General features: G+C 47.8%; 1 protein-coding gene across 1 annotated transcript; it reads right to left on the reverse strand.

The window, feature by feature from the left end:
• Window positions 1–1,949: 1,949 nt before the first annotated feature.
• On the reverse strand, window positions 1,950–8,113 carry TMEM72 (transmembrane protein 72). Its single transcript, XM_051618733.1, has 5 exons — window positions 8,005–8,113; window positions 3,985–4,051; window positions 3,502–3,573; window positions 2,671–2,810; window positions 1,950–2,482 (listed from the first exon to the last, which is right to left on the reverse strand). Exons 1-5 carry the CDS (start codon window positions 8,072–8,074, stop codon window positions 2,022–2,024), a joined length of 810 nt encoding a protein of 269 aa, XP_051474693.1. The 5' UTR covers window positions 8,075–8,113; the 3' UTR covers window positions 1,950–2,021.
• Window positions 8,114–19,482: the final 11,369 nt, after the last annotated feature.

The raw sequence follows: 19,482 nt of genomic DNA on the forward strand, positions 1-19,482 counted from the left end.
TTCTGTTAACGTAGCTGGGTTAGGGCCTTTGTTGTTGCAGATATGTTGCTTGGCTACCAACTTTAGAAGAAGATTGTTTTATTTTTATTTCTTAATGTGATGAATACACTGGCTTGAGGGTGAAGCTGTGGCTGGATCCTGGGCTTGCTGCTATCAGTTGTGCAGTGCTCGGCTGTAAACATGCACCATTTTCTGAAGACGTTTCTGCAGATGCAAAACCTCCCTAAAGGCACATGTGTACGTGACTCTTCCCCAGCATGCAATTACAGGGTGGAGGATTAATTTGTGCAGCCAAAATGGGAGGTCTTTAATCCAAATATTGTGTTTAGAACAGATTGATACCAGTTATAATTTTAAATGTTGGTAGTGCAACAAAACTTTTTTGTTTGTGTTTGGCTGTAGGAAAAACAAATGTGCACAACCATTCATAAGCTGCCATTGTGGACAGAGTTTCATCATCAAACACAGGCAGTCAGATCTTTTGAGCCAATATCTTCTGCCTTCTTTCCCATCCATCTCCCAAATTAGAAGTCTTAAGAAGAGTTTATTAAAAAGTGGTATTGGGTGTTTATCTAAATAGCCTTCTGATTTTTGAACACTTACACTTCACATTTTCATACTTCAAACTACACTGTTTTCCTAAATGAACATGGTGATTGTGACTCAGAGAGCTAGGATTTTAAAAGGAAGAAATAATGTATTTCCAAGAAAAAAAAAAAAAAAAAGCCAGCCTTACTGGTTTCTATCTCATAAATAGTCTAAGCAGGTCTTAGGAATCTTTTCTCCTTACCCCAGTGTTTTCTGTCTGGACTCAGAGCAGCTGCAACTCTTCATCCCAGCAGTGGTGACAGTGTGGTCTCACGTCCCATGTCTTAGAAAACCCAATCGCCTGAGCTTTTCCCATGTGCAGCCCAAAGAGTTGCCTGATGCTGATGGGGGATTCTTAGTGATGTTATCTGCAGGCACAGACAGCATTTGCTATCTGGAAGCAAAAAGTCTTAGTCCTCAGGTTGGAGAGAGCCAAGGGGATGAGTTAAACAGGAGAGAAATACCTGATTATTGGTAAACAGTCCTCAATGGACAGAATATATTATAGGGATTAAACCAGAGGTGAAGGGTTCAAGGAAGAGCTGGCACAGGGCAGACTAGTGAGAAAACATTGTAACTTTATTATTGCCTTTGCCCTTTTGGGCCCACAATTAACACACAGGGCATCAGACATGGTCTGCTGTGCCAATGCAGTGCAGAACCTCATGACCTGAGTCACTGCACCATCCCAACTCAAGAGGGTAGTCTGGGCAGGAGACACTAGAAAGCCCTCCCTGCTCCTGTGTCGATGTCCCCAAGGTCAGAGGTGATTCCTTGCTGAGTTTGGTGCATGTGTCAGGGGAGGGCACTAGCAGGTGCTAGCCCCAGGGATGTACTTGGTCTCAGCACACCTCTGAAATAATGTTTTGGATGCCCTGGGCCTGCTTCAGCCAGTGCAGGTTTTGTGGGGAACCTGCAGGCTGGGCTGCTGTGTGTTAGATATGCCCCAGCTATGAGCATTTCTGTGTGCAATGAGGGCAGAAGGGAGACGACCACCTGAAGCAGAGGCTGTTTTCTGCTCTGGGGGGCTGGCAGTCTCTTCTGCCAGCTGCTGCCTCATAAGAGGCACATACCACAGCTGTTGTGTTAGGCAGGAGCAGCCACTGTGATGTGTAATGCCATAAGAGAGGGGTGGCCCACACTCAGGGCCATGGGAGTAGAAACCTTACTATCCTGGCACTTCCCCAGCTGGACCATTATCTCTCCCTTGGGCATGGTGCTACATGGGCTGGGGACCACCACTGGCCCTGTCACATGGTGTGGGACCATGTAGTTCGGGCAGCTCCTTGAAAAGGGAGAAACACAGTTGTCACCCTGAAGGCAGAAAGGGCAAAGAGAGCCACTTCTCGGGGCCCCTTGGCTGTTAGAGTGGCAGGGAGAGGTGCCAGTGGCAGAGGTAGCAGGTCTGCCCTGTCCTTTTTCTTGCTGAGGGCTCAAAAGAGGCCTGTGGAGGTAGGGGAAGCAAGGATAATGGTGGTATCAGGCGGAGTGAGAATGGGTGTTCTGTCTGATGTGTTCTCTTCAGCCTCACTCTCCATATCCTCCACGCTCTCACAGACAGAGGGGATGATCTGCACTACCTTCTCCTGGAAGTGCACTTGCTTGCGTGGGGCTGGAAGGGCCACCATTTGGGCAGGAACTGCTGGAGCTGGGCTTCTGTCTTTGCTGCCCTTCAGGATGCTCTTCATGTGGCCCAGCAGTGAGCAGTGCTGTTCCCTCTGGGCCCCATGGAAGGTGTAGGTCTGCTCAGTGTCACCAGCAATGGTTGGGGCTGCCATGGTTGCTGAAGGGTCTTCGTACTGGCCCACCTGGGAATGTGTTTCTTTGTGCCCTGGGCTCTTCCTCCTCTTGCTCAGCAAGAAGTAGGCCAGGGCGGTGAGCACCAGCATGGACCCTGGGGAGAAGACCATGTTGGCTGAGGATTGGACAAAGTGAAGAGCCCACCAAGAAGTACCTGGTCCAACTAGCTCAGTGGTCCCCACAAACGATCTGCACTCTGCAGATCCCCCACCCTCTCTGGCCCTGGCAGACCATGCTCTTCTTCCATCTGCACTATTCTCCACCCCAGCATGTGCTCCTTACCAGGGATGGTGACATGCCAGACAAGGACGGGATGCAGGAAGCAAGCCACTGACAGCAGTGTGTACCCCAGGAATTTCTGGAAGCTTCCTGGGCGTCTAGATCGTTTCCAGCAGTCCTGTGCCAGGGAGTCAGGTTCATATCTGGGGAGAGAAACAGAAGTCCTTGTGGGACTGGGTACCAAGCACATGGCAAAAAGATTTAGACTTCATTATCACCCATCTAAAGGTTCAGATTCTTACTCTGGCTTCCAAAAAAACCAGTGTTGGACAGCCAAGGTAAACAAAGCCTGAGCCCCTCCCATGGAGGGAAGAGGCCATCTCAGGCCATCTCTTCTTGGTGTGTTTGACCAACTGGAAGTTGGTCAAACGTCTATTAGCTGGAGGAAGGGGTTGCCTCAAAGCTGTCAGAGCTTTTGAGTTTATGCTAAAAGACAGCACCGAGTGCTCAGCCTCTGAGAAGTATGTAACAGTTTTCTACTTTAATCTTCTGTGTTATCTCTGGGAAGGAACTTCAGATCACTCTGGAGATCTGGCTCTTCCCTCAAAGCCGATTCATTATAGGGTTTCATACTCTGTATTAAGCAGATGTTGCAGACCCAAATTTGTCATGCTGATGCACAGCAAACTATGGCACAAGCCTGGATTAAAACACAGGTTTATATAGCTGTGGACATGGCCCCATTTACCTCCCCCATGACTGAGTCCATGTGTCATAGCAATAGAGTACTTCTGGCTTGGCACTTGCAGCTCAGCTAGGTATGGTGTTGCCTGTAAGGGGTAAATTGCTCTAGGTCCCTCCAAGGCTGGAGAAGACTGGGCAGGGTCTACTCACGTGAAGCACATCTCCAGGAACAAACCGATAAAGAAGAAGCCTTCACAGACAGTAACTGCAACCCCTGAAAAACTGAAAGGTGGAGCTGTCAGGGAGGCAGGGCTGAGTTTGGGTATGCTCTCTGGGTAGTAGAAGGGGCATAGAGGTCCAGGGCATACTATCCATTTCACAACAGAGTCTGTGTGCTGGGATCTGAACACCCTCCATATGGCTGGTTTGTGGAGGAGAGCTCTAAGCCCTTCTGCCCTCAAGGGTCAACCTGCAGCCAGTGTCACTCTTCTAGCCTGCCTAAGTCTGCAGTGGCATGTGTGATGCAGTAGAATTGCTTTCTCTAACAGAAATCGGTTACTTAGACACGGAGATCTGAATTCCCCAAATCCTTCCACACTGCTGCTTTTTCAGTCTAGTCTGGGTACTACGTGTGGAGGAGGGGTCAAACATGTCACTCCCACCAGCTCTTATTCCCAGGTCAAAAATACTCACAGCAGATAGAAAGCCAGGCTTTTGAACTGTCCTCGCTGCAGAGTTTCTATGCCCACACCAATCAACACTAGAAAGAGAAGGCAGGAAAGATGCTGACTGCAGGGTTGGTTCCAGGCTCTCTGGTCTCCATCAGCTCCCAGGATCAATACTTCAGCTTCCCCAGGGGCTGGCAAGGCTGCTTCTCCTATGCTGTGCAGCATGTTAGGACTGCCAGCACCAGTGATTCATGCTGACACACCAACTCAGGAGGGTCAGAACTGAATGCTGACTGTGGTATCCAGCCCAGAAACCCATCCCAGCTGCAGCCTTGTCACAGCAGCTTACCACTGCATGAGCTGGGGAGTGGTGCTCTGGGGATTCCAGCTGGCCTTTGACAGCTGGGAGAGGTGAGCAGAGTTGTTTGTGTCCCTTCCACCCCTTGCCATGTCATTTCATCATGGCTGCCAAAGACACTACTGCCCCATCCACCTCTGTCCCTGGGGACCTCTCTGCCTAGGTCCCTCCAGCACCTGCCAGCCTTTCTCCCCTGCCCATCCTGCTTGCCCAGGCCTGCTGCACCCAAAACACAGCTGCAGGGCAGCAGCAGGACAGGGGAACTGTGCCAGCTGCCTTCACAATGGGCTGTAGTCATGGCATCAAGATGTTTTGTTAGCCAAACAGAAAAAATATATAACAGGAGCATGCAGATTAAAAAGAGGGAATGAATGCTCTCAGTGCCCCATCCACACAGCACACTGGGGAGTCAGTTTATGGGGGATCAGGAGTATTAGCGAGGCTAAAATCTTCCCTGGGGCCAATAGCTTGAGGGAATGGAAAATTTCCATGAACATTCTTCAATTCTCCATGAGACTATTTCCACAATGGTGAGAAAATGAAGTGTCTCACACAAGCTGCAGCAAGTTGTTGGGTCTGAGACTGGCCAGCCAGGGTGCGTAAGTTCTGGTGGCATGTGACTGAGTAGAGCCCAGGTCTCATGGCCAGGGCATTGCTCTAAGCGGTCATTGCACTCCTGTCCACACTTGAAATCTCCACATCTCATCAAGCAGTCCTTGCTCATCCACTGGTGCTCAGTAAGTTCACTACTGGTCCTGCTGAGTGCATGCTGGCCAAGGGTAAAAGTGTCAGTTGTCTTCATCTAATGTAAGTTGTATTTTGCCCCATCTGGAGAAGGGTAGTAGGCTCCCAAACAAGGATGCAGATCAGTGTCCATCAAGGTCCTGAGGTGGGTCAATGCTGAGGGTAGTGCCTGAGCACAGAGCTCTCCTGTCCTGGCCAAGCAAAGCCACATCAAGGTGCTGCAGTCTTGTTTTTGTTCCCACCTGCAGCTGCTGGCCCCTGTCAGATAGAGGGACACCTGGGGCCCACGTGCCACTCTCCTCTGTGGAGGCTGCCTCTCCAGCCTTGAGCAGCGGCACAGGGATATCAGTCTCATCAGAGGGCTGTGAAGTTGTGTGAGCTGTGCAATACTATGTGCAATGTACTGTCCTTTGTTATCTGGTGACTGAGAACCTTTCTTTGTAATCTTCCCTACAAATGTGAATTTCACTCATTCGTGTGTTCGTTCATTCCCTGTGGATGAATGTGGGATGCAACATCTCGGCTGTTACAATCAAGTTTCTGCTCTGGATGGGAAAGTTTCCTCATTTTGCACAGCTTCTGCTTTATCCACAAAGCTGTTTGGATGAAGAATCTGCAAAAGGCAAAGGGCTGTTTCCTAGGTGTTTGTTTGGACTAGTTGCTGCCTTGATTTGGATCTTATCCAAGCCATGTGGCTAAAGGCACATGATTAGGAATTAAAGGGTTGAATCATGAGAATTAAGAAATAAGAAAAGTCTCTCCTAGATGCAGAAATCACAAGGCCTAAAATCTCTGAACTACAGAAAATGCCCCAAACACTGCAGCAAATTGTGGGCCTGTTTGATCACTCTACACAAGCTCCGCTGGCAGCAGGGCTGTCTGATTTCTTACATAGAAGAATCCTTGTATCCCCACCATTGCAGACAGCCATTACAGTCCAGGATTCTGGGAGAAGGGAGGTTTATAGGATGTGGCTAACCTTTTGTGGAGTTGGCTGGGCCTTCTCAGAATCAATTAGTGAGGCTGATGGACTCTCCCTTTCTTTCTTTTTTTTTTTTTTTTTTTTTTTTTCAAACAAAACCCATGAGGTTCTGCTCTGCATGGTTTCCATTTGATGCAAAAACCTCACACACGTCATCAGGCACTACACACTGCATCAAGCTGTTTTCTTGCTCCACTGAGATGTAGAAGAATAAAACACAGGCACCTCCCATTCTTCACTGGCCTTTTTAAAAAGTCAGGTGATATTAGGAATGCATCAGAGCTCTGGAAAAAGGACAGAGATGGGCAATGCAGCTGTCTACCCTCCGTGATGCTCAGCAAAGAGACAAATACATTCCTTTTACAAGAACTACAGAAAGGGGTGCAGAAGATGAAAAATGGTCAAGAGAAAACAAGCAGGATAGAGAGAGAGAGAGATCATATTTCACTAAGACACTTCCAAATTGTAAGATACTTTCAATATTGCTGTTCTATCTTTAGTTTTCCCATTACAACAAGTTTGTGTTTTCTCCCAGGAAGTTCGCTATGAGTTTCCTTGGAGCTTCAAGGGAGATTATGACCAGCATGGGGCTCATGTTGGCCCAAGGGGAATGGGGATGGAGAAAGGAAGAGATTTATATTTGGTGGTTAAAACTGTGTCCCAGCTCTTATCTGTTACAGTCTCATCATGACGTGCACTTATCTACTGGGAGTATGTACAAACTCAGAGACTCAAATCTCTGCCCATTACCAGTCACTTCAAGGACATTTCAGAGCACAGCCAGCTTCTCAGCTGGGCTTTAGGTGTCCTTGGGGACCTGTGCTCTCTTCAGCTAACCTGTGTACTTTCTACTTTGACCCTGCCTTGAGTAAAGGGTCTCTCATGGTTGTCTGTCTCTGATAAAGGGAATGAAGAGGTAGGGTGGCCTGCTGTGACCTACTTTGCAGTGTCTGAATCTGCGATTCCTTGGAATCTGACAGGAACCACAGACAGCACCTCAAGCTGCCTCTCACCAGGAACCTCTGGTTTATTGCTGCAGCCTTGAGGCAAATCAAGCACTTTGATCTCTGCTTTACTGATGGGGAAACTGAAGCAGAGAGCACTGCCTATACTGCCCCATAACAGCAAGTCAGTAGGAGTGGCAGAGTGAACCCCTGGGCCCTCTGCGTTTGCTGTTTCCCCATGTCCTATCCAGAAATGTCCAGTGCAAGAGGGTTATTCACCACAGTTCAGTCTTTCTGAGTGAGATGTTGTGTCTGAGACATCCGGCTCAAACCACTTTCATTTCACTGCAAACCAAGTGCTCAGAAGTGTCACCAAACCCAGAGGACACCGGTCCCAAGCAGCCCCTGGCAGCAGGTGATAGGATGCAACTAGCCAGGTGGGTGAATTTATGATGTTTGCATTGCAGCTATAACCTGAACTGCTTCCTGGGCCTGCCCCCTGGTAGGTTGCTAGAGAGGCAGAGCAGCACTTTGGCACTACCTGTGCCACCATGGCTGGGACCTCTCCACCCTGCCTGGCACAGGGCACCTCACTGTACACAGTGCAAGCTGCTCCTACTTCATTTTCACATCCCACAGAGCCATCTGGCCTTTTTTTGCAGCTATCAGCATTTTCTTTTTCAGTTTCATTCACATCTTGCCTGTGCCCGTGTCTGTTCTACAAGAATATTTTTTACTTTTATTTTCCATGTGTGGTTTAGCTTGTCCTCTGCCATGCTGAGTGCTGTCTCTTTCTGATGTCTCACTGTGCCTCCCACAGCATTTGCAAAGAGCCTGGCCAGGCACCCAGCATTCTCACCCCCTGGGTCCCAAAGTAAATTGATTAAGTTTCCTTGTCACCCTTTTAGGGGGAGAGATGCAGTGGCTGCACCTGACCAAGGGTAGGGACACAGCTCAGAGATCCTGACACTCACTCAGTGCCTTTAAGTGACAAAGAAAAAGCAAGCTCATCCTTACCTGCTGCAGTGGAGATGCCCAGCAATCGGCAGGTGTATTCCAGGGCACTCCAAAATGCCTTGTGCCGCATGGCGAAGAGATGAAGCTTGTGGTACCAACCAGGTAGAAGCTCTTCTTCAGAGCTCCTGCTTCACATGTAGCCCAGCAGCTCCCAGCTGTAGGCAAGAGCTTTCAGGAGCCAGTGACCTTCCCGAAGGAAAGGGCAGCGTGTGCAGGACAGGCCACCTCAGCCCAGGAGAGTGTGGTCGGAGAGTGAGCTGCCACCACAGGGAACCGGTCAGCACTGCTTCCCACTGCTCTTGCCGGGGCTGCCTAGCCTTGGCCTTTTCCTGCTTACTTGCCGCTTGCTCTCGTTGCTGGCCTGGCAGTGATTAATGATTGGTAAGGAGAGGTGCGGCTTTGGGAGCTTTTGCACCCGGGGTACACGGCCTTTCCTGCTCCTGAGGAGGTGGCTCTGGGAGTCCAAGCTGATTAAATGCATGTGAAGTCATTAGTGCTGTGCAGCTCCCAGCAGGTTAACCATTTGTGAGGATGATGATGTTTACTCTTGGCAAGACAGCGGCACATTTCTGGCAGGCCAAGGGGCTCCCAGGGCACCTCATCCCTGCTACCTCCTGCAGCTGAGCCCCCAACCAAGGCTGCTGCTCCCTGTGCAGGTTTTGCCAGGCTCAGACTAGTACAGCTCAGGCAGTTTTGGGGCTGATGTGCACCAGAGGAACGAAGAGATCAGATATATTTCCAACCAACAATAGAGGGGGAGATGTGTGTTTTTCTTCTTGGGAACCTCAGTGAAATGTGTTTCTGTGTTGTACTGACCAGAGCCATTTGAATGGCACCAGGGTTGCACAAGTGTCCTGACATGAAGAGGAGGGTATATGGGCACTCTTACCTCTTTGTATTGGAATTGGCAGACAGTTTGGGAGTCCTTGGCTTGTCTCTGCAGGACACAACACCCCTGGAGAGGGACAGCCTCAGGCATGTCTGAAGGCCAAGACTGGACAACACTGGCCTACTCTGGACCCCAGCCTCACATACATCTTACTGAAGGTCACAAATTCAATCCCCACCTGCTACTGCCTGGGGAAGAGGACATGTCAGCAGCACTTGGTCATTGCGGTCCTGGCAGGAGGGATGTGTGAGCAGCAGCAGTGATCCAGCGGGCAGTGCAGACATCTGGTGCCTGCGGGGCTGCAGGCTCACAGGTCAGTGAGCTCACCTTGTGCTGCAGTGGGCGTCGGGCGAGTTATGGGGGCCCTGCCCCTCACCATGCCTGCTGGGACGGGGCGGGCAAGGGGCTGGGTGCGTCACGCTCAGGTCACACACAGGTAGCCCTGCGGGGAGGTGGCAGCTGGCCAAGCCTGTCTCCCATGATTTCTTCTCTCCTGCCTGAGACCACGAAGCTGAACCTGGTCAGTATGTGTCATACTGATGTGTCCCAGGAGGAGAGGCGAGTTGGTCCAAGGCCACAACAACAGCTTTTCTTCCACAAGATCTTAGTCTGTACTTCAGACTAGGATTTTCCCAGTACAACCGAATGCCTGGGCTCATGAAATAGGTCCTTAATTCCTGTAAATAACTGCAGATAGTGCTTTTCTGAAAATTTACAAGGTGCTAGGTGGCAGGGATTTTTGCAGCAGGCAATATTGACAAGGTCTGGGGACAGAGTACATTTTCCATGCAAAAAATGGAAAAGCCTGCTGGAGAAGGGCTTCCAGAAAGCATCCCAAGGAGCAGTGCAGAGTGGAGCAGACCCAAAATTTATCTTTGTGTTTCAGCACTGACACTGGCACTGCCTTGGATGTTCCTGTTTCCTCTGTCATCCCACACCAACATGGGTGTTTGGAGGAAGTACAGGTTTTCCACAGCTATGACTCAGTGATGTGTCAAAACATCCTTTTCTAGAGAGTCACAGAGAGGGAAACAGTGGTACACCCATGAGGAAGGTCACATGAAGGCTGGGGAAGAGCCCAGAAAGGCATCCTATGCCCTGCCCATTGTGGTTGGGCACCACCTGGGTGATCCTTGTGCCCTCTTGCAGCGCATTGCTGCAGGCTCCAGGAGCACCCTCCACTTCCAGAAATCACCAAACCAGCTTAAGAGCCCTGAAGTTCTGAAAACAGTCTGTATGCACCTTTTTTCTTGCTGTTTTGTTTCTTTTGATGTATTGAATTTCAGGTGTCTCTTTATAAACATGAAAGCTAGAGAATTACTTAAAAAACAATTGGATGAAAGGAAGATGTAAGAGTATTTTAGAATCACTTAGAACCATGAGTTTGGGATTGAAGGAAAGCAGCAAACACCACTGTACAATCCTGAGCCCTGACAGCACCCAGCCTGCAGCAGCACCCAGCAGCTCTCAGTGCAGCAAGCCACTGCCTTTTCCCATAGTGGGGTTCTGTTGGCCAACATGGGCAGTGCAGTGCACTGGGCTGTTACTCTGGAGCATGTATTAAACTGCACTGAGCTCTCACCCAGAAACTAAATGACTTTGTTTAAATGTCCTTCTCAACAACATTTCCTTTCTGGAGAGCAACAAGCCCGAGGGTTTAAAATAAATGTAAATGTATGGGGAGTGGTGGTGATGGAGAAACAGAATGTGTTTGGGAAAGGCAGATTAATATGTTAACAATTTAAACCTCCCGTCTCCCTCCCATGTTACCTTACCTAATGCCCATCCTCCATCCTCTGAGTGGACCTACATCAGCCTTTCTGAGGGTCCGTGTTCCCTGCTTGGGGACATCCTTAGCCCGGGGTAACTTAAGGCCTTCTCCACTTGCTACTAATCAGTGTACTCATGCTTCTCCCAGTCCAGTGCCCAGGAGAGGAGCATGAAGTGAGTAGGACAGGTACCCTCAGGCTTGCTTTGTACCAGCACTTCTTTAGCAGCTACTTGCTTCCATTTAGGGATTTTTTGGCTAGAGCTCCTAAAAAGAAACCTCACATCAACCTGATTTTTCTTGGTAGAGGTATTTCTTCTCATTCTGTCTCCTTTTAAGTGGTGAGATTATACCGTCAATGAAACTGTGAGCCATTTGTGTGTTTTGGTGAGGTTTTTAAGAACGAGTTTATGCAGTCAGAAGAGGACTGGGAACTTATTACCTTAGAGGGGTTTAATAGCCTGTAACCAACACAGCAAAACCCATGCACCAGCACAGCCTGTTCTGGGACACATAAAAGCAGTGGTCCCCATTGCACATTAAGCCACTTCCCTCTCACAGAGGCTTGCCATTTACACTTTGGTTGTCAGCCAGGTTTCACATTTACAGGCTGCTTCCAGTGATGTATGGTTTGGTTTGAGAGGATTTTATATCACTGTTAGGTTTCATGGTGAAGTTAGTACCCATCTTCATCTCTCCCTCCTCACACTTCACTCAAGATATTTTGCTATGGCATGGCCACCATGGCCGTTCTTCTGTGATCAAGGCCACACACAGTGTCTGTGCTGAGCAGCCACCCTTGGAAGGCTGTGGGGAAGCAGCATGCCTTGTACCTTGCTTATGCAAAATAGTGATCCTGCAAGAATACTGCAGTGAGCAGAGTTTCCTGTCATGGGACACAGGGTAACACAAGCCAAGCTCTGGCAGAAACATGTGGGAACATGCTTGGCTTACTCAGTTATTCTCACTCCCTGACCATTGTAAAAACAGTTCCCAAACTGCCTTGCACAAGTGCTCTAGAAATTGGTTTCTGCTATTTCGTTCCTTTCTTTCTCTAAGCCCTTGGCTATAACTGTGAGGGCAGGCAGCCTTGCTTGACAGTCTTGGTCCTCTCTTTGAGCAGTAGCAGTGGAGGTGGGATCTCCTTGCACCTACATTGTCCATCTGAGACAGACTGACACCAACACTCTCCCTTGGCTGCCAAAGAGCAGGCAGTCAGCAGGCAGCTGCCCAGAGCCTTTGCAGTGGTGCCATGTGTTACTTCCTTGTGCTCTCCTCCCATCAGGTCACCTGTCATGGAGAAGAAACAGATTTTCACAACTGGCTGATGGAATAATGACCCAGCTGAACAGAAGCACCAGTGAGTTGCAGCTGTGTGTTTACTGGATGCAAACATCTCCTTGAAGCCAACAGGCCTTTCTCCCTGCCTTGTATCACCAGTGGTCCACAGCTTTCCAAACTGTTCTGAATGAACCAGAAGCATCCTGAGTTAAGCTTGGCAGACCTTCCTTCTCTCCTGGAACAGGGAAAAAACATGGCACTAAGGTGCCTGAAGCCTCATAAACAGCAGAGCTGGAGTGAAAAATGGTGTGTCCCCTCTTCCTTCTCTGTAACCATTAAATCAAGTCCTCTAAAGTCTTTTAACCTGGACGCCCAGCAGGGGACAGCAGGATCCCACTGCTGCACTGCCATCTCGCCTGATCCCTGCAAAAGGCAGGCTCTAGCCAGCCCTCTGCAAGGCCGTGCCTAAAGGGCACCCTAAAGTTTTACTGTCTGAAAAAGAAAAGCATGAAAAACACCACATGGATCTGAAGGGGCTGGGGAGAGCACAGAGCTGAAGGCAACATGAAAAAATAACTGTCATGTTTTGCTTTGTGCTCTGTGATGAAAGCTTGTCCAACACTTGCCCACTCCTCTGGGAATTTCGCAGCCTGACAGAGATGGGGTCACGGCTCAGTAGTATACTGCCCCAATTGTCCCCCGGCAGGACAGAAAGCCCTGGAGGCCTTTGGCACCACAGCCCCAGTGCTGCAGGCTGAGCCAGCAGAGAGGGTGAGCTGGAGGGGCTCGTAAAGAGCCTTTGTGCTCATACTCTCTCCTGAGGACCTTCTCTTCACTGGCATGGACGGAGAGGCACTTTGTTTTCTTGCTGGAATCAGAATGTCTGGGATCAATTCCCATGCCAGTGCCACCCCACTAAGGCTGGGTGGGCTGGACACTGTGTGCTGAGCTTGCAGTATTCTACACAGTGCTTGACAGAGCCATGTGTAATCAGGATGTACACATACATCTGCATGTCTATGTATGCATGCACTGAAAACCCATGTGTGTATCTTAAACCACACTGTAATAACAAAAACTATCAAAAGCAGATTTGTTTAAAATGCAGCTCATCTCCAGCTCAATAACAGGGTTCCCAGAGGTTGATGCCCAGCTCCCAGATCAATATGATAATGCAAACTCTCCAACCCTTTTCTAGCCCACAAAATTGCAGAGAAAAGTTGTAAAGAGTCTTAAAACATACAGAAAACAAAACTACCAAGGGAAGAAATCTGCTCCATCCTTCCCTCCACTGAGAAAAAGTGAGGGTGAAGCTTGAATGTGGTGGGGTTGTTGTGGCATGCCTGGGGCAGAGGGAGAAGAGCTCTGTGCTGGACTTGATGGTGGGGACTTGGGGACCTCACCCCTCTTCATTGGGAATCTCTGGTCTTTGAGAGCCTGATCTTGGCTCTTAGATGGATTATAGGAGATCTTGACTTGGCATGTAAATAAAGAAAGGAGACATGAAGGAAACGGTGTGTGCGATCTTGAGGCATGGCTACATCCTGTGCAAATCACTGCATGTCCCCTATGTGCCTCCTGCCCCTTAGTGCGTGTTCTTTCTTGCAGGAGTGTGGGCTTGGTTAGACTCCTCCACTGTGAGCTACTCCCATACGATGGCTATGGGAACTCAAGATATTCAAAGATGAGCTCACACATCACATACACCATGTTGCCCACAAATGCAGAAACCCCATACCATGAAGCAGTGAGTTTGCTGCAGGACTTGGAGAGACTCATCAGGCTGAAGCTGGCATCAGTGACTCTGGATGGACTGCCACAATAAGAACAGATCCATCTCCTTTCTTCTCTTTCCACAGAATCTGCATAGCTGTGTTGAAATTTAAACCATTCCCAGTATATATTAGAGTTTGATGTGACAAACCCTCCTAGCAGGTGAGAGTACTGTTTAAGAGGCAGCTAGAAGTGATTGGTAAGGCAGACACAGGCAGTGCAGACAGAAAAGTCTATGCTTAGGATCACTGGCTGCAATAGAGACATAGCTTGTGATCTGAATGTGACAGCCATGGATTTCAGGCCCATGGGAGGATGTGATTCATGTGAGCACATATCTTTTCCCACTGGCACTGAGCAATTCCTCACCCCACAAGAAGTCCCATGGGACTGAAGTGATCAATCAGGGAGGTGAATTTGGGGCTCGAAAGACCCATCTCCACCTTTAATAATAACATTTTATTTGTAACAGTGGGCTGTAGTACAAGAAATCCAGCCCCACACCACAGGACACAAGAAAGCACAGAGCCCCACAGGTACCAAAGATAACTACACAGGAGAAGCGTAGAGGCAGAAAAATTACCCATGAGCTACACCAGAGCAGCCTTGTCCTATTTGTGTGTAGCTGAAGAAGGGATGAAATCAATCACAAATTTTCTCTCTGAATCAACATTTCAACTGCTGTCGGGTTCCCTGAATAAAGACTGCAGCTCTCTCCTAAGGCCAGCCAAGTCCCTCCTCAGTAGCTGCCAGTGGATACAAGCTCTGGGCTGTCACTCTAGGAGGTGTTTGAGCTTCTGGCCAAGCTGTCTGCAGCTCCATCTTCCAACGTCTCCATCCCTTCAGCTCCCTCTATAAAAACATAGCTAATATGAGCTGCCACCCTGGGAGACAGCAACTCACAGCAGTAGTGCAAGAGCCATGATCAGGGGTGAGAGGGTGTTCACCAGGGATTGCTCTCCCTGGAGAATTGTAACGTTATAGGCTGATGTAGATGCAGGCCAACTCTCATCATTGAGACCTGACAACATTGCCAACAGGAGCACTGTGTCAGTAAGAAGTAAACTATCTTAGTTTTTTTGGTTGCACTGACTCATTTTCATTTTGAATGGAAAAACTGAGGCAGGGTGATGATTTGATTCAGAGAGTATCACACAGCAGCAGAGCTCACCTGAGGATGATACCTGCCTGTCAATGAGTCTGCATATCTCTTGTGAAATCCAGAGGTAGCTCTCAGACAAGACAGATTGCTAAACTATAACTTAAATGAACATGATTAATTCACAGGACTCAGAATAAATGCTAAAGGTTGTGTTGTGATGGTGAAGAGTGAGATGCACCTCTGTGCGGAGAGGTTCTGTAACAGCACTGATATACCAAGTTAACACCACAGAAAAAGACTGATGTTTTACTTATTCCTGTACAAAGATAAATTGCCACCACAGGAGGAAGGGCAGTACTGTAAAAAGAGCTCACAAAAAGGATCAAATAGTCACATGTAGGCTCTTGTTCTGGAGTATGTTTCATAAGGATGGAGGGAGTAGAAGTATTTTATCAGCTAAAGGGAGGAGGGGGTGCTAGTAACTCACAGAATAAACAAGCTCTTTGCATGAGGTTCAGCCCACAGACATTCATCCATTCATCAAAACCATCTGACTTTTTGCCCTCTTTTCTGACAAAAGGGACCAGTAACTTCTCCCTGCGTAGGAGGAAACAAGGTGTGCACAGCAGTGATTCATTCACCTGGTGATTGAGACATACAACAAAGAGCCTCCTAGCTGCAGTTTGGGTCCAGTGAGCAATTTATATAAGGGTTTATGCAGATAAATAACCAGAGAGATTTATGTGAAGCAACACAAAACATGTTTTTGGCTGCAGAGTTGTAGAATTAAGTACTTACAAGTACTTGCTTAAATACTTGCAATCTATGTAGCAGAGGTTATTTATGAAAACATTCCTGTTCAATCAAATTTATTCTGGAGCTTCATTTTATTTGTCATTATACTCAAAAAGTTGCAAAGCAAACAAGCACAGCAGATTCCATCACCTCTTTTACTCTGTTGTCTAAAAAGTTTTCAAGAGTATAGGTTTAAAACCAGGGAGTTTGTCACAGCACCCCTGGCTGGGACTGGAAACAGGAAGAGGCTGAGAGCAAGAAGAAGCAGCACCAAAGGAGACAAACCTCCTGGAGACAGATGGAGGTTAAATGAGTCCCTGGGGGGACCCCAAACACCAACCCTCTGTCCTGCAGCCTAAGGACCCAGCACTGGATCAGAAAAGAGGAAGTTTCCTTTGCAAATCCTGTGACCCTGCCATGACTAGTGCTATTTGGAGGAAAAGGAGGAAGCTCTCCTTCTCTCAGATGGAGAGCTGGGGTGTAACCTTGAGTTTGTCAGCCACAGATCTCCTGGTGTGAGTCTGTGGGTCTGGGCAGAATTTTCTAGCCATGTGTTATATATTTATGACTTGGGCATACCTGAAATTCTGACTGTGTTGTACCTCATTTTGCACTGAACCTGGCGTGGAGTCTCCTGTGCCTACTGAAATGCAGGAGCAGGCTCAGTGCTGTGTTAGTGTGACAGTGAGCCAGAGCTTGGATGTGCTCTCACTGCTGTTCCACCCTGTGAGCTCATCCTCTTACGTGGCCGTGTATCCTGGAACATCTTCGTCCTGTCCCTTTGCACCTGTAGGGAGGCACAGAGCACTGTATCAGAGCCAGCAGCTTTCAGAAGACTTCTTCAGTCAGAAGAAGAGACTTGTGGGGTGGGTAGCAAAGTCATCCTCTAACGTAGCAGAGGGGAGAGTTTGCAGTTCATACACCCAGTCCTACCACAGTACATGCAGCCCCCAGCATATCTACTCACCTGATAGGTGGTCAGATCCCCCACCACCATGGAACATTGCATAGGAGAGGCAGCTGCCTGGCAGTCTTCTCCTAACCTGCCTCCCTGACCTATTTTTCCAGTCTGAGCTGCTTCTCTTGAAGGAAGGAACAGCAAGGGTGTTGCTCAAACAAACAACTGCCAACAGGCCCAGAGCTGCCCCTGTATGGTGTGCATCCTGGTCAACACTGATGTACACGTATTCTAGTAAAAGGAAGACTGGAGAAATCATTCCCTTTCTGGTTGCATACAACTCCGCCATAAAAATTCATCCCTATGCATCCTCTTGTCCTCTGACCCTCTTACCTCCAGGTCTTCATCTACTATGCTGGAGGCACATCCTAGCATTGCCATTGACTGGAATTTCCCACCCCAGATAGGGAAAAAGACCAGCTGTTTTAATAAAAGTTGTGACGGCTCCTAAATCTTAGTCTGCCTTTCTTTGTGCAGGAGTCCAGGGCTTGGGATTTGCTTGGCAATCAGCCTTCACATCCATGGGAAAGACCCCCTGCCCTCATGTATGCTCACCACATGGGCCATTTTATTTACATAGCTGGGTCCATACATTTATATTTAGTATGTTTGAGAGGCCACCACAGACTTAATAAGCTAAAAAAAGAGTCTGAAAGAGGACACATAAATGTTAGGGAGGGGGGATAAGAGTGAAAATTGAAAAGGCTGGAGGTAACTCTGGGGCTTACTTGGCTCTCTGGTCATGAATGCTGGTGTCTCCTGCTGCGGAAAAAAAGGTCCAGAAGTTGAGGTCACATTTTGATGTGAGCTTGGGTCAGATTCAGGCCCTTCTTTAAACATTTTCTCAGGGGAAGCTGCACTTGGATATGACTTGGCTTTGCCCACCCAGCAATTACAAAAACAGCTCAGTTTCACCCACTCAGTCTTATGACTAGGAGATGTCTATATATACATCAATGTCTATAGAGGGGCAGTCTTGTAGAGATTTTATCATTTTTGGTTATCATGAAAATCTGATCGGAGTCAGGCCTGAGGTTTTCAGATGCAGTGCTTTAAGTCAGGTCTCTCCTCATGTGAGCTTCAGGAGATTTGCTGCTGTTCCCTCAGTGCAAACCCTCCTAGAAAGAGAAATCATGCAAAGATAGTCGGGAGCTGATTCTTCAATCCTGTTCCTCCAACACCCTTCATATCTGATATGAATTTGTTGTCTTTACTTTACTAGAAACACACTGTGGAGCAGCATTTGCTTCTCAAGTGGGAACATTTATTAAAAATGAAACTTTAGACAGGACTTTTGCTCAGCAGTGGGCACGGTACACCTGCTGGGTTGCTCTCTCCCCTTGCCAGCACCGAGATGCCTTTTGAAGGAAGCAAGGAAGAGATTTGGTCCACTCATGGGCAACAGGGCTGCATTTGAAGAATGGCTTTAGACTGGATTTCAGTGCCAAACAGGATGCAATTTGTCTCAGATTTACCTTTTTCTTCTTCATAGGAACCGTTTGTGTAAAATTGGTCAAAAGAAACGTTGAAAATAGCAGTCAATCTCAGTTAAGATCAGGTGAAAGGTGGACAGATTTCAGCAGACTATCTTCTGTGAATGTGGCACTGCTGGGCTTGTCCTACTGCTCATGGCATATTTTCAATGCAAAATTGCAGAAAAACAACAACAACAACAAACAACCTAACCAGTAAAAAACCCCAATCCAACAAACAAATAGAATAAAATCTCCAAAGATGTATGATATTTTCTTACCTTTTTCTGCAACACAACCTCATGATTTTCTAATTATATACAGCCTTTAAAAAAAAAAAAAGAAAAAAAATCAGATTACTTTCAGCCTGTGGATTGTTAACAACCTCTTTTCTTGGACTGTCTCCTCTTCTGCTGACTATTTGAGGGATGTCATTAGCCAGCTAGCATTACCTCCTTTGTGGATGGCAGCTACTTAGAAAGGAGAAGTGTTCTTATTCACTTAAAGCACAAAGTTATAACTCTCTTTGAGGTACAACTCTTTGACAAATTGTTTCCATTAAAAAGAATGAAATGTTTCAGGCACACAGGCAAGCAAGACCATAGGCTTGAGCACAACTTCATTGTATCCCATCATAATCATCACTGTGCACCACCAGAGCTTGCCATCGTGCTCTCCAGAAATGTTCTTATCGTGTTGTTACAAGAAAATCCCAACAATTAAAGCTGTGATCTGAGGCTAAAAACAGATTCTGTCACTTATCTACTAGCTGGTGTTCATGTGCTTGTTTCTTTCCCCAGCCTTTCTATTGCTTCCCAGGCTTCTCTCAGAAGAACTGCTTGAGGTTTTAGGAGTTAAGATTGGCTTCACCTGGGAGAGCCAGGGAGAAGATCACCTCTCAGGGTGAAGGGTGGGGTCAGCTGGTTGTGGTGACCTATGGGAGCACAGCAGGCTACTTAAATATCAAAGGCAGCAGTTGAGTGGGTTTTGCTGGAAGATGTTTGTTCTTGTGGAGAAACTAGATGATCTTTCGAGGTCCCTTCCAACCCCTAGGATTCTATGATTCTATGAACCTGCTTGGTAGAAATGCTGGGTTCAGTGCAACTTTTTCCTTCCTTTAGCAATTATAGCAGAGTAAGTGAAACTCTTATGAGTCTGAAGTATGTAACTCTCCTTTAAGCCCCAGATTCTTTCTCTCTGGCCATCCTGCAGCAATACAGGGCTCTGCTGGTGGTGTTGGGGTCCTTGAGGGACACACTGCTGCTCACTTGAGCTGTTGGTGAAAAAGGTGCTAAATTCTTGCTCAGCAGTCGTGTCCTCAGTAGGCTTTGTGTTGCTGCTGACAAGGCACTTTATGAGTAAAAGTTATTCAGAGAAGCAAGGGCAGCATGCTGCTTACCTGCTATGGCTGGGGTTGCTCCCTACACAAACAAACAGGGT

Source organism: Apus apus, chromosome 4 (assembly GCF_020740795.1).
Source record: "Apus apus isolate bApuApu2 chromosome 4, bApuApu2.pri.cur, whole genome shotgun sequence".
Taxonomy (NCBI): Eukaryota; Metazoa; Chordata; class Aves; order Apodiformes; family Apodidae; genus Apus; species Apus apus.

Bases quoted from the DNA above. Each gene is read 5' to 3' on its own strand.
- TMEM72 (XM_051618733.1), bottom strand. From the start codon at position 8,074: ATGCGGCACAAGGCATTTTGGAGTGCCCTGGAATACACCTGCCGATTG. The intron at 3,574-3,984 runs GTGAGTATTTTT...TCCACCTTTCAG, and splicing joins AGCCTGGCTTTCTATCTGCT to TTTTTCAGGGGTTGCAGTTA. The intron at 2,483-2,670 runs GTAAGGAGCACA...TCTTCTCCCCAG, and splicing joins CTGGCATGTCACCATCCCTG to GGTCCATGCTGGTGCTCACC.